At 36.7% G+C, this 14,391-nt stretch overlaps 2 protein-coding genes across 4 annotated transcripts in view; both read left to right on the forward strand.

The window, feature by feature from the left end:
* Nucleotides 1-467: 467 nt before the first annotated feature.
* Nucleotides 468-10,609, forward strand: LOC127410861 (protein CLN8-like). 2 transcript variants are annotated; one of them, XM_051646073.1, is made up of 5 exons: nt 468-607; nt 803-959; nt 1,062-1,328; nt 1,510-1,869; nt 7,784-10,609. In XM_051646073.1, the coding sequence occupies exons 3-5, from the start codon at nt 1,191-1,193 to the stop codon at nt 8,102-8,104; spliced, it is 819 nt and encodes a 272-aa protein (XP_051502033.1). In that variant the 5' UTR covers nt 468-607; nt 803-959; nt 1,062-1,190; the 3' UTR covers nt 8,105-10,609. The 2 variants fall into 2 exon arrangements, with proteins under 2 accessions (XP_051502033.1, XP_051502034.1); XM_051646074.1 differs by lacking the exon at nt 803-959 and having other exon boundaries at nt 470-607.
* A 1,726-nt stretch (nt 10,610-12,335) lies between these two features.
* The window catches only part of LOC127410857 (rho guanine nucleotide exchange factor 10-like), a 94,972-nt gene continuing 92,916 nt past the window's right edge, over nt 12,336-14,391 (forward strand). For both annotated transcript variants that reach the window (XM_051646066.1, XM_051646067.1), the window contains exon 1: nt 12,336-12,497. The gene's annotated coding sequence lies outside the window, so the exon portion shown is untranslated. The remainder of the gene's footprint in view (nt 12,498-14,391) is intronic.

Raw genomic sequence — 14,391 nt, forward strand, 5'->3', positions numbered from 1 at the left:
CTGCCTACGTTTCCGATGCAGCCAGAGTTCGTATAAAACAGCCCTAAACAAACAAAAGTGTAGCTCCGATCCCGGCGTCCTCCATCGGTGCTGTTGATTTTGTTGTTGTTGCTTTTGAAACGTGCGTGCAAATACCATCGATACTAGATGTCTAAATGGTCGATACTAGATTACGTCACTACAGTGGTTCCTTTTGTGAATGTGAATGCAACAGAGGAAAAGTCTCCTTGGGTATTCCGTTCCTCATAAGAGTTCTCATCTAGAAAGTTACTGAGGGAAAAGTACCAGGACTGTAGGTGGGAAAGGGCCTATTGATAAGACAATTTTCATTTTTGGGTTAACTGTTTTTTTAAAACGTCGTTGACCCATTTGTTAATGATTCTCATTACTGCCAGCAGAGGTCGACAAAGCAGAGTTTACCAGTGAGCCTGGTCATATGATTGAGCGAGGTCATATGACGGTTGCTCGTCTCGTAGACACCGCTGTGTAGTTCATGCACGGTAAAGGAATGCGATCTGTTTGGATAGTTGAGATCTTTAAAGGGGGCATATAATGGGTTTCATGGACACAAGAGGAAACGGAATACTTCGGCCTGAGTCTACAAAAGGTAAGGTCAAAGAAATCACAATATAACTTTTCAAAAACACTTCAAAGACTTCACAGCACAGCATATAATTTTTCGAATGAATTTAATGTTATTTATTTATACTGGTATATTACAACAGACTCCAGATTAAAGGTGTGGATGTTGTGGTGTTTAGAGTCTTGCTCTTTATTTACTCTTTATTTATTTTAATCTCAGCTGACAGATGGTGTAATACAAGCAGCTGGTTTTTCTGATCAGCATGATCAGAGCTAGTAGCGACTGTACAAGATAAACTGAAGATTTTTAACTGCTGTTTCACCAAATGGTGCTCAGAAATTTGGCCCATAAAGTTAAACAAAAAAGGTTCATTAAGGTAAAGTAAGGACAGATGATTGTATCAATGAGTAATGCACATAAAAGAGGGAAGATGGAGGTGTGTCTGTGTAATATAATAAAGGTTTGTTCCTCTTTCCAGGCTTGTAATTGGTTTCATATGGGACTGGCAGTGGCATATCACTGAAGAACATTCTTTCATGCAGAGAGCTGAGCAGTGTCCTTCCTGCCAGATAATTTAACTCCAACAGCCACCGGTCACAACTTAAGCATGGACTACTCTTCCCAAGACGTTCGTATGAAGATCATCGGCCTGAGCTTCATCTTCTACACCTTCATCTTTCTCTTCTTTCACATCATATCTAAACTACTGTTTCTCACTTATCGCTCGCTGTCTGCCAAAGAAAAGGTGCCTTCATTTTTGTGTATAGTTAAAGTTAAATTTTTTTTTTTTTTTTTTTTTAACAAATGGAAATTAATCTGAATGTGATAACCAAGATCAGAGCTGATTTTTGCTCTGAATATGAACCTTTAGAAAACTAAAGTTTTATGTGTTTGGTTAGCATAAAGATCTATATCTTTCTCTGTAGGTCTTCTGGGATTTAGCTGCTACACGGGCAGTGTTTGGCATCCAGAGCATGGTGGCAGGGCTTCGAACGCTCATGGAGGACTCTACTGTCTTTTCAGATAAGATTCTTGGGCAGGAGAACTGGTCCTGGTTTAACGTGCTGACTGCCACTGGCTTCTTCCTGTTTGAAAATGCGGCCCTACATGCATCCAATGTGGCGTTCCTGTCCTTTGACCTGCCGTTAGCTGTGCACCATTTCTTTGCCCTGGCAGGGTTTGTGGGGGCAGTCGTGTGGGACTGGCTGGGTCATTTCCTCCCTATGGTGACCCTGTTGCTGGAGATGAGCACCCCCTTCACCTGCATCTCCTGGATGCTGCTTAAGGTTAGAGGCAAAAATTATAAAAAATAAATAAATAAAAAAAAATTATCTTAACTTAAAGGAATAGTTCACCCAAAAATGAATATTCTCTCATCATTTACTCACCCTCAGGCCATCCCAGATGTGTATGACTTACTTTCTTCAGCAGAAAACAGACGAAGATTTTTGGAAGAACATCTCAGCTCTGTAGGTCAATACAGTGCAAGTGAATGGGTGGCAAAATTTTGAAGCTCTAAAAAGCACATATAGCCATGATAAAAGTAATCCATACGACTCCAGTGGATTTATAAATGTCTTCTGAAGTGAAACGCTAGGTGTGTATAAGAAATAGATCAATATTTAAAACTTCTTTTACTAAAAATGTTTGCTTCCGGCCAGCTGTGGTATGCACGGTCACAAGGGTTGAGGTCACGCAGCCTCTCGCACGACATAAGTGTGTTGGCAAGTTCACGCAAGAACTGACGCATGAAATGTGAACTATACGGAAGCACAGTCTTGTTTACAACAGAGGAAAGACTATGTTTTCACCGATTTCCTATCAGTGATCTTGAACAACTGAAACTATGGCTGCTCTCTGACTCAATACACCCATTGAGCCACTCAAAATATTGAGGGTGTGCAGTGAAAATGTTTCCCCTATGGATTTCAGACAAGCCCAGGGATCCGACGATATTGACATGCCAACGCGCTTACGTCACTACTACTGGGAGAGGCAGCTTGAACTCCACCCTCTTGAACTTGCATACCACAGCTGGCCGGAAGTGAACATTTTTAGTTAAAAAAAAAATTAAATATTGATCTATTTCTTGCACACTTACACACGCGTTTCACTTTAGAAGACATTAATTAATCCAGTGGAGTTGTATGGATTGCTTATGATGTCTATATGAGCTTTTTGTAGTTTCAAAATTTTGCACCCATTTACTTGCATTGTATGGACCTACAGAGCTAAAATATTCTTCAAAAAATCTTTGTTTTTGTCACATCTGGGATGACATGAGAGTGAGTATATGATGAGAGAATTTTCAATTTTGGGTGAACTTTTCCTTTAATCAGTTTATCACTGAGATTGAAACTGAAATAGAATGTGTAGGAAAAGCTTCTTGAAGTGTCAGACTAGCAAAGAAACTAAAGCCATTAGTGAGCTGCTGAAACGCCTCCATGTTCTCTGCAGGCCTTTTTCACTTCCGTTTTCATGTGGCAGAAGTGCATGTTCATCTTCCTGTCTTCCTCAAGTTGTCTAGCCTCAAAGCTGAGAGCACTCTGTACTGTCATAGTTTTGCTATATTTATACATGTTTTTCTGCATTTATTAAAAGAGGAACTTTTTAAGTTTCACCTGGTAGGGCTTGAAACATAATACAAGGGGGAGAAATTAAGGGGGGCTCAGGGCAATAACAGAGACAAAAAATTGAAAAAAATTTGAACTTTCAACAGAAGAAAGGTAAAAGAGCCAATCACATTTTAGATACAGGCTTTGCTTGTCAATCAACTCAAGAACATGCATGTGCATTAGCTAGACAAGCCATCTAATCTAGTCTTTAGTGTAATCTGAGGTAAAAGCACAATTTATGAAACCATTGTTGTCAGATTTTACTGCTGATTTGAAATATGTTCTTTGATCATAATCTTGACCAATCATTTTGGAGATTTCAGTCTTTCCCTATTCAAGTAGATAGGAGCTCCACATGTATGTCACTTGTTTACACAGGAAAAATAGCTGTCCAGCCTGCCCGAGAGCTTTCCAAAGATGGCTGCCAAGTGAAATGACTTGCTAAAAAGACTTCGGCAAAAATGCAGCTGAAAGTGACAAAAATGTAACCGAAATTCAGAATATAGGGGCATTTGAGTTGATGTTAAATTACTTTCATGGGTAAGAGGTAATAAATTCTCAATCTAGTTATTCATGTTAATTGATTAAATTTAAGTATTTGACATAAAAGGATAATGTCACACCTTATATTAAACCTTATATGTTTTATTTGGTTAGAAAACAAAACACCCTATTGAGGTATAAAATGGCCATGAAAATCAAATCCAGGGGGCAAATATTGCCCCTTAATGGAAAAGTTAATTTCCAACCCTGCTCTATGCAAGTGTCAATGCAAACTATTTTAGTGGCAAAATCTTGATTTCGTGCATCGTTCCTTTCCGATATGTGTGAGAATGCAATTCCTAACCCAACGCAAGTACGCATTACACTCTCAGTGTTGCTGCAATGGGTGCTAAAGCTGGCATTAGCTTAAACAGTCTGTATATAGTCAGTTTTCAGTTTTAGGTCAATTTCATTGTTTTATTATTTTGATCAAATCTCTACAGCTATTAATACAAATGAATATGCTCTTGGGATATTTTTGGATTTCTCAAAAGCTTTTGATACTGTAGATCATGCTATATTATTAAAGAAGTTGACTGCACTTATAAAGGGCTGTCTAATTATGTTTGTAATCGTGAACAATTTGTATGTGTTAATGGTTGTACATCTATAAGGACCAGGTCAATGTGTGGTGTACCTCAAGGCTCCACTTATATTTCTCATTTCAATTAATGATTTAGCCTTTGTGTCCAACTCATCAACTTTGTTTTCTATTATTTTAACTGATGATACCAACTTGTTCATATCATATAAATATTTAGATTCTTTAATGCATGACCAAATATGGGTTTGAATAAAATTTCAGAATGGTTTCAGACAAATAAATTGTCTTTAAATGTTAAAAAAAAATCTAATTTCACCATATTTACAGCTAAGAAACAAATACTGCAAATCAAGATTAAACATTTCAATTAATGGATATGAACTGGTACTGGTTTCATCTACTAAATTTCTTATATAAATTTGTCCTGGAAAGACCATATACATTTTATTCCTACTAAAATAATGAAATCAGTAGGTATTATAAGAAAAATTAGAGGCTTGGTTCATCAGGGGTGCCTTTAACCTTGTATTACAACTTTATCCATATATAATTTATGGCAATATTGTTTGGGTAAACACTTACCCTTCCAGTTTGCAGACATTGCTCAATACACAAAAGAAATTTATAAGGCTAGCTACTTTTTCAAGTAGCTTTGCACCATCTGCTCCATTGTTTAAAAATAAACAATACCATAAACAATATTGATATACTTCAGTCATGCACTTTTATTTATAAATATTATTATAGCCCAAATAAGTTGCCCACATCTTTTAATGGATTTTTTGAGTTAAATGCACAAATCCATTCATATAACTCCAATGTCCTTCTTCCTCCCTTATATCGTACTACACATTGTCAATTTTCCATTTAAATAGAGAGGTTCATTTCTTTGGAATACATATTTCCACATTGCTAAAACATCAACCTCCCTAAATAACTTCAAACACAGATTAAGGATCACCCTGATGAACCCAGTCACTCTGTAAATGCTTAAACTCTCTGTATTCCTGCTGAACTTATTTCATTTAAATCGTATGTCTATGTATTTTCTATTTTACTTTTGATCTAACTTGGTGGAATTTTTATTTATTTAATTTTTTATATATATATTTTTTGTTTGTATTATTTTTCTTATATATTAGTGTGTGTGTATATATATTATATATACCGATATGGGATTTTTGAGACCGATACCGAAAATTAACAGATTACCTATATGGTGGCTGATATATTAAATTTGTGAGCTGGAATGAAAACAGACCTTTTCTATGTGGATTTTTCACCGATTTTGCAACAATATGACTATGCAAAGATACTCAGAAGGCTGCTTTCTTAAAAAAAATATTTTTATCAAAGAATATTTGACATTATACATTGTCAACAAATTCTAGAAATGAACACTGAGCAAATAAAGAATAAATAAAAATAAAATAAATAGCTAAATAAACATCAGTACTGTATGTTTAGTATAAGTAAATTGCTGACCATTAAAATAAAGAATAAATAAAATAAAACAAATAGCTAAATAAACATCAGTACTTTTTAGTATCAGTCAAATGCTGACCATTAAAATAAAGAATACATAAAATAAATAGCTAAATAAACATCAGTACTGTTTAGTGTCAGTCAAATGCTGACTATATTAATTCTGCCGAGTCAAGATAAACAGCGGCAGTGGTGTTATACAGTATCCTGCTATACAAGTTCAGGGGAAACTTTCAACAGTGGAAAACCAGACTTCTTAATATTACATTTTATAAATGCAACGACTGGAATTGTTCAGTTGAAGGGGATACCAAACTGTGAATCCTAAACAAAACAGTTTGGTGAATACATGTTTACTCATTAGCTTCCACTCAGCTGACAACAATGAAAGTAGCTACGTGATTAACTAGTTAGCAATAAGCTCGTTGTCACGGAGAGTAAAAGACGGACGTTGTTTATTTTACTTTCCAGCATTGTGTCTCACCAACTAGGTAACTACGTAGCTTGAAATCAACACTCAGCAGACAAAATCCACCACCGCACTGTTGACTGCTGAGCTGCAAAAAGATGCTCTGATGTTTACCTTTCAATCTGCTACATTATTGACTGCACTGACAAACTATAGCTGGCTAACAGACATGAGTGACATGGTTGTCAGGGACAGGGTTAATGTTATAGTAGTAATATTGAAAAGGGAAAATTATGGGGTCATTGTTTATTAAGTTTCCAGTATGTATTTCACAAACTAGTTAACAACTTAGAGACACCGCTGAACTCCACCCTGTCTGTATAGCCACGTCAGTTCAGCTCTGTAAACAATGGAGTCGGAGCGCACTCTTGCTGGACAAAGAAAGCTGGAATCACTGGAATTGGGTTAAGAACTGTCCAACGCATTATTAAAAACTGGAAGGTTAGTGGTGAACCGTCGGCTTCGCTGAAGAAATGAGGTCAGAAATAAATCTTGAATGGTTGTGATTGGAGATCACTAAAATGCTTGAAGTCACATTGTTACAAATCGACAGTAGAACTCACGGCTACGTTTAATAGTGAAAGTTAGTCGCATATGCATGGGTATATTCCAGGACGACAATGCCAAGATTCTTTGGGCTCAAATTGTGAAAGAGTGGTTCAGGGAGCATGAGGAATAATTTTCACACATGAATTGGCCACCACAGAGTCCTGACCTTAACCCAATTGAAAGTCTTTGGGATGTGCTGAAGAAGACTTTATGGAGTGGTTCGACTCCCCCGTCATCAATACAAGATCTCTGCCAAAAATTAACGCAACTCTGGATGGAAATAAATGTTATGACATTGCATTAGGTTGTCGAAAAAATGCCACGATGAATGCACACCGTAATCAAAGCTAAAGGCGGTCCAACGAAATATTAGAGTATGCGACTTTTTTTGACCAGGCAGTTTATATATATTTCTTTCCACATTGAGTTAAATGTTTGTTATTGAAAAGGTGAGGTATTCAAATAAGCCCATAAGGATTTCTAACCTCTCCTGCATATCTCTTTTCTATATTTTTTTTATTTTATTTTTTTTATTCATGCTTTGTTTTTTTGTTGTTAAGATGCCAAACAAATCAAAATAAATAAATACATATGTAGTTGGAAAGTTAAAGTTACTTAAACTGTCAACATGTTGCTAGCTACCTGAATAATTACATCCAGTTTAATGGCACACGTTCATTTGAACTCGATCGCACCCTTGAGTACTGAGGTTTGTTACCGCCACAGTATCACATGACTGTACATTAAGTATCTACAATGGGACCATGTGCTTGAAATGCATTCACCTCCATTTGCATACTTTCATATAGATTGTTTCTGGCCTAAAGAATGTGAAGGACAACAATATCCTCTAATTTGCTTTAGATTTAAGTCTGATTAGAGATATATCAGTATGATTCAGATTGCAATTTAAATATTCCCTCTGTATAGTTGACTGAGTGAACTACAAATTAAATTAAACTCAAGCTCTTATGTTTCTTCACTCCCTCTCCAAGGCTGGCTGGTCGAAGACTCTGTTTTGGAAAGCTAACCAGTGGATAATGATCCATATGTTTCACTGCCGGATGATTCTGTCCTACTATATGTGGTGGGTGTGCTGGAATCATTGGGAGGAGATGAATACGCACATCCCATTGGCTCAGAGAATACTGTTCTTTTCTGGTCTCTTCCTGCTCACCTTCTTTCTCAACCCCATTTGGACGCACAAGAAAACCCTGCAGCTTCTCAGTCCTGTGGACTGGAACTTTAATAACAAACCTGTGCCAGGAAATGGACGAGTTCAAGATCAGGCACGACGCAAGCCCCATGCTAGCTGATCGATTGAAAGAGCAAGGCTTCATGGGAAATGCAATCTGGAGAAGAGACACCTGTACAAGGGTGTTGAGGGCATGGTTATGGGACTAATTTGTGCAGTGATGGTTTAAGAATTTTACGTTTAGTGCTACTACTAACTACTGCAATTTTATTTATTTGTGACCTCACAGATAAGCAAATGCGCATTTAGTTCAGTTTGGTTTCTGTATTTGAAGTAGCTGTAATGCTTAGTTTTTGGCCTTTAAAACGATGAGGACTGGCACAACACTGATGAATGTTTCGGGGAGGCTGTGTTTAACTTCTTGCTGCATGTGACTGAGTGAAATGGCCTGTAAATACCATAATTTCTGTTTTATTTCAACTTCCTCTTTATGTTGCGTTGTACATCCTGAAAAGCTTTTTATGCTTGTTTGGGTTTTAAGTGGCTTTTTAAGTCTCTCCTCTCTTTTACATTAACAGTCCGTGATGCACAATGTTTCTCATCCTTGTCTGTATCTTCTGTTCACTGCAAGTTTTAATCTAATTTTAGGAGGCTCATATTTGTTATTCTCAGTCATTCAGTGTCATGTAAGAAAGACAGCACTGACTACATCATGACCAAACCTGATCTCTCTACTTCACTAAAAATGATGCTTTAGAAACATCAGTTCAAAGCCATCTGACCTTGATTTTGGTTTCCTTTTAGCCTACTAAAGATTTTACTTTTACAGATTCTGTATGTATAGGTGTTCAGTAGCTGAAGGCTGTTTGGTGGGGCAGTGACTTTCTCTGAACTTTGTGGATGCTTGACTGGGCTCTTTGTGTTCTGCATAAACGGGTTTTGTTCTGACTGAGAGTGAATTATCTGTGTAGAATGGAATGTGTGTGTGTGCACGCGTGCCAGGGAGTGAGAAGGGATAATGAGGAATCTGTTTTACTTTATTTTGATTCATTTTGAGTTCTAAATACTGATCTAGATATTGATTTCTTCGGTTTATGTTTTACACACTTTATTTTATGCATTTATGGTCAGGAAGGGCATCCGGCATAAAAATCTGTTTAAGTGGAATATGCGGATCACGGATGGTCCACTGTGGCGACCCCTAACGGGAGCAGCCGAAAGAAGAAGATTTTAGGCATTTATGGATTTTTTATATTCTTCAGAAGAAGTTGAGGAGCAAAAGCTAACGTTGATGACATATAAAGCATATATAAATATAAATCTGTCTACAATAGATGCACACGGTGCCATATCATTGTACATGTACAGTATAAATACATATAGACAAGCATATACAAATATACAACTAATAGGTATGAAGTAATGATAAAAACTACTTGTGCAGCATCGTTATGCTTTATCTGAGTAAAAGCCCAGGTTTACGTGAGGATGAGAATGAGGCGGTATTTTCTGATAGCAACAGGTAGAATAAAGCCAGCAGCTAAAAGAGCTCTAACGTAGAGAGAGGAATGGAGAATTGTTCAGAATTGCCTCAGTTTTGCCATCATCCTATTTCCTGTCCCTGCTAGGATCAATCTGGCATGGAGTTGGCCATCTTAATCTGTTTGATCAGATGCTTGAATTTGCCTTGCCTACTGCTTCACTTGCATACCTCAAGAAAACAACAAGCTGGGCAGTATAGACCGGTAGAAAGACCTGAGCTTCCTCAAAAGTGAAGCCTGCTCTGGTCTCTTTGCTACAGTGTACCTGTGTATCCAGCCAAAGATATCAATAAGACTTTTGTCTATCGACAAAACATGATGGAATTTATTTATACCAGAAATGCTTTTTAAAAGTTTGTATTCACTTAAATGTATTATGATTGCAGTGCTAGTGTAAAATCCACTGAAGTGTTTAATTGACATCATCTGCTGCTAATATACATCGACTTTGTTTTATGGTGTATGTTTTTACTCTTGCAGCACAATTTCAGGTTTAAAAAGGACCTTTCAGCTTTTTCAGCCTGTTCTTTCACAGAGCGAGTCAGAACTGCTGATTTGTGTGAATTTAAAGTTTGTGTCAGGAACAGTTCGCTAAATGAATGGAAGCCATTGGGGTCTGTGATCTATCTAAGTATCACTCTGACTGAGAACAAAATATGATGCAAAAATGTCTGTCTTTTAAGCAAACAAGTCTTTCTGGCTCTAAAGTCTTTATTCAAATGTGTCGTAAAAGTAAGTGATTATTTATATGAATTCCTGTTACATTTCATGGTTGTTTCAACTCATGTGTTTTAATACTGTTTAGCCATAACAACAAGCTAGTGCTTGTGTTTTCACAATGAGCTGACTGGCAGTCTGTTGTATATATAAATAGTAACCACTAACCAGCAGTGATTAGTGGATGCACAATTCAATTTAAGTTATTACTCTTGCCAAAAAAAAATAATAATAATGTTTTTGTTTTAAAAAGATTTTGGCTTGAAATTAATTATTTAAAGCTTCAAAACTACTGTTTGTGTTATTGGGTATTTTGGAGTGTTTATATAACTAACTAGAAGAGAGAAGTAATAAAGAGTTTTAGCCAAGGAATTTTATTGTGTTTGTTTTCTCACTAGAACTCCAGTTTCAGAAGGTGAAAAAAGGACAAACATCTACTACTGTACTGTACATATACATTAAGGAGGAATGCCTAAAACAAGATGACATTGTTGCAGTTTTAAACTCCAGACTTTATCTCCTTGAATGCTTAATTATGGACTGGGGGTTCATTCTGCAGTGTTTTCGTTAAAGTGATAGTTCACCCAAAAATGAAAATTCTCATCATTTACTCACCTTCATGAAATCTCAGATGTGAATGACTTTCTATCTTCTGCAGAACACATTCAAATATTTTTTATAAGAATATCTCAGCTCTGTGGGTCCATAAAATGCAAGTGAATAGTGAAAAAAAAAACTTTGAAACTCAAAAAGCACATAAGGGCAGCATAAAAGTAATCCATAAGACTCAAATTGTTTAATCCATGTCTTCTGAAATAATCCAGTTTTTCCAGGTTTGGGTGCAAACCTACCAAAATATAACAATTTTTTCAATGTACATGTACGTACTAATTTCAAACCATATTACACTTCCTAGTGCTGGATGCATGTGCAGAGCACTAGATGGTGCTAGGAAGTGTAATTGAGCTTGAAATCATGATACCAAGGAGACTGCTGATGTCAAGATTTATAGTAAAAAGGAGTTATATTTTGGTCTGTTCTCACCCAAAACCGTTTGGATTGCTTCTGAAGACATGGATTGGTCATGGATTTATGGATTACTTTTATGCTGCTTTTATGTGCTTTCTGGAGCTTCAAAGTTTTGTTACCATCACTTGCAGTGCATGGAACTAAAGTTATACACAGCTGAAATTGCCTGATTGTGAGTAAATGATGAGAGAATTTTAATTTTTGGGTGACCCTTTCCTTTAAATACAGAAATTAGATTTGTACACACAAACCCAAATAACGGAAAAGTGCAGCTGAACACTGCGTCAAAGATATCTGAGAAACAAAGCTACCTTGAGATCAGCCAAGCCAATATAAGGTATTGATTAGGTCATAATTATTGGCAAACACCCAGGGTAACGTTTGTAAGGTTGTTGTTGCTCGCAGGGAGTATGTGATGTTGTGGCCACTAGAGGGCATTACAAAACCGCAAGAACATTGAAATCATCTGTCAAACAGCATTTTCGGCGTTCTGGCAGGATGTAGAGTGGATACTACAATTTACACTAAATATATTTTATCGAACTTATAAACGAAAGCTTGTGACCTGTGCTACATAGTAACAGAAATATGCCAAAACAGTCAGATGGTATTGAAGAAAACAGAGTGTATTGTTTGGATATTTCAAAGCAGCGTCATATCAATCACAACCTGCATTCAAAGAAACCTTGACTATTTTGTTTGTTTGCGTTGGGAAAACGAATAATGATGTAAAATGATCATGATTTTTTTTTATTTATTTATTTTTACATATAATATAGATATTTCAATTACTAAACATAATAATAATCACACATTTTCGAGCCAATCGTTTAATTGTACTAATTTTGGTTGAGTTAATGCGGACAGCCTGTGGATGTGAGTGAAGCTGTCTGAAGGTGCAGCGGAGCGGTTCTCACACACCACGTGATGCACATTGGAACGCGTGTATTTATCCACACGGAGAATCGCTGGAAATTTGATCGACGTGTATTTTAACCAATCAGTGACTGGTATCCCAAGGATTCACCAATGATGCTTCAGAGGAAGGAGGGACTTTGAGGAGGTTGGCTTGCTTTTGATAAAAGACGCAGCAGAAAAGTTGCAGTTCCTAAGGATGATACAGAGAAAACTCAAACTTTTGCGTCTGTTTTGGACCTAACCGTTTTTGTGTCACCATATACAGGATTTAAACTACATCTTTATTCACTTCAAGGATCCCGCAAGATGGTGAGTCGCCCAAAAACTGTTATGAAATTCCCAAACACTGAGGTATCCAATGGAAGTATGTGGAATACGTCTAGTGTTTGTAACGCGCACATGTTCCGAATTATTTTAATGCTTTTGGTGCAGTTTGCAACTTATCGTGAAGTGTATTGCCTGAGACGTGTCACAGTGCTATGTTAATATATTTTTAATAACTTTAAGAAGTTCCCAACATCAGAGCCTGACGGGGCGGCTGCGCTTTTCCTGTTGGATTCCGCTTTACGTGGCAAATGACAACTGCGCACAGCCAGTTCAGATCTGATTAAACATCTAGTTTAGGAAAAAAAAAAAGAAAAGAAAAGAAAAAAAAAACTACATCTGATGTACGGGAGCTTGTGCATCTTATATAAAACGTGTAATAAAATCTGCATAGTGGGATGAATCATGCTGTTGTCCTCAAAATAATGATTTTCATCTGTTGGAAAAAGAAAATTGTAATAATTTATTATTTTTTTAAATTAGATAATAGACTGCAATAAGAAATATAAATGATACAAAATTCAAAATAAGAAGCCTGCATGTTGTTTCTACTGCCCCAGATAATAATGTCCTTAAATATAAAAACTTGGACTCCTCATTGTTGTAATTTATTGTTTATGTCATTCACACTGTTTACTATCTATACTTGCTAGGGCTGAAGGTTACACTCAGAAGGTCGCAGAAAACTGTTAACATGGCCTGGTCTAAGATTTTCCATGTGCCCCCCAGAAACTTCTGGCTCCCCCCTCTCGGTCAAATGTAGAGACAACCTCATACCAAACCTAAAGATCAAAATGCCCCCCCAAAGATCGCATCTTGATACCAGCCCTGACTGTAAAGGGTATTTCTGGCATTTAAGATCTAAGAACACATGTACACACTCAGTCTCATTCATTTCTGAACCTATTTTCTTCCTTTTAGTGATGGATCAAATGGTTGAAAACATTTAAGGAATCTCCTTTTTAATTAGTGAGCCCTTTTCACTTCCCTTTAGTTTTACTGCATCATTTCCTTCCTCGGGAGCATTGGAGGTTTGCAGTGCTTTCAGGAATCTGGGGCCCCAAGGGCCTTTTCCTCCGATGAGTGTGTGATACGGCTCTCTCATGTGCGACTGTATTGTTTGGCTCCATGCTTGTCCAACTCACTTTGCATCAGAGAGTGCAGGAGAGGATGAGACTAGCCAGATTTACTCAGATTGCTGGTAATTTGCTTAGCAAATAGCCACACCACTGGAGCAAGGTTTTCTCCACCAACAGTGATCAGCTCTGTAAATAAAGGCTCGGGATTACATAGCCTGAAGCACATTGGTTCAATCCACATCTAATCAACAGATGTGAGAAAAACAGAATGAATAACCAGTTCCGTTTTGGATTAGAATGATCTTTAAAGGGATAGTTCACCCCAAAATAAAAATTCTGTCATCATTTAGTCTCCCTCATTTTGTTCCAAACGTGTATGACTTTCTGTCTTCTGTATAACACAAAACGAGAAGGTAGAATGTTGTCTTCAGTCACCATTCAATTTCACTGCATATTATTTTCCATACAATGAAAGTGAGGCTTACATTCTGCTTTACATCTTCCTTTTTGTTCCACGGATGAAGAAAAGTAAAACGGTTCGAAACAATGCGAGGGTAAGTAAATGATGAAAAAATTTTAATTTTTGGGTGTACTGTCCCTTTAATAATATTTTTAGTTAGCTCAATTTTAAAACTTTTGGTTAGCTCAATTTTAAAACTTTTGATTAGCTCAATTTTAAAACTTTTGGTTAAAAATCTTCTAAATGATTGTTATGCCTTACTGAAGTGTTTATATTTCTTTGCAGCCAATCAACAATTCCAGTTCTTCTCTAGCAGTGCTCAACATATCACTGAGCAGAG

The sequence above is a fragment of the Myxocyprinus asiaticus genome, chromosome 20 (genome assembly GCF_019703515.2).
Source record: "Myxocyprinus asiaticus isolate MX2 ecotype Aquarium Trade chromosome 20, UBuf_Myxa_2, whole genome shotgun sequence".
In the NCBI taxonomy this organism is placed as follows: domain Eukaryota; kingdom Metazoa; phylum Chordata; class Actinopteri; order Cypriniformes; family Catostomidae; genus Myxocyprinus; species Myxocyprinus asiaticus.

Bases quoted from the DNA above. Each gene is read 5' to 3' on its own strand.
- LOC127410861 (XM_051646073.1), top strand. From the start codon at position 1,191: ATGGACTACTCTTCCCAAGACGTTCGTATGAAGATCATCGGCCTGAGC. The intron at 1,329-1,509 runs GTGCCTTCATTT...CTTTCTCTGTAG, and splicing joins CGCTGTCTGCCAAAGAAAAG to GTCTTCTGGGATTTAGCTGC. The intron at 1,870-7,783 runs GTTAGAGGCAAA...TCCCTCTCCAAG, and splicing joins TCTCCTGGATGCTGCTTAAG to GCTGGCTGGTCGAAGACTCT.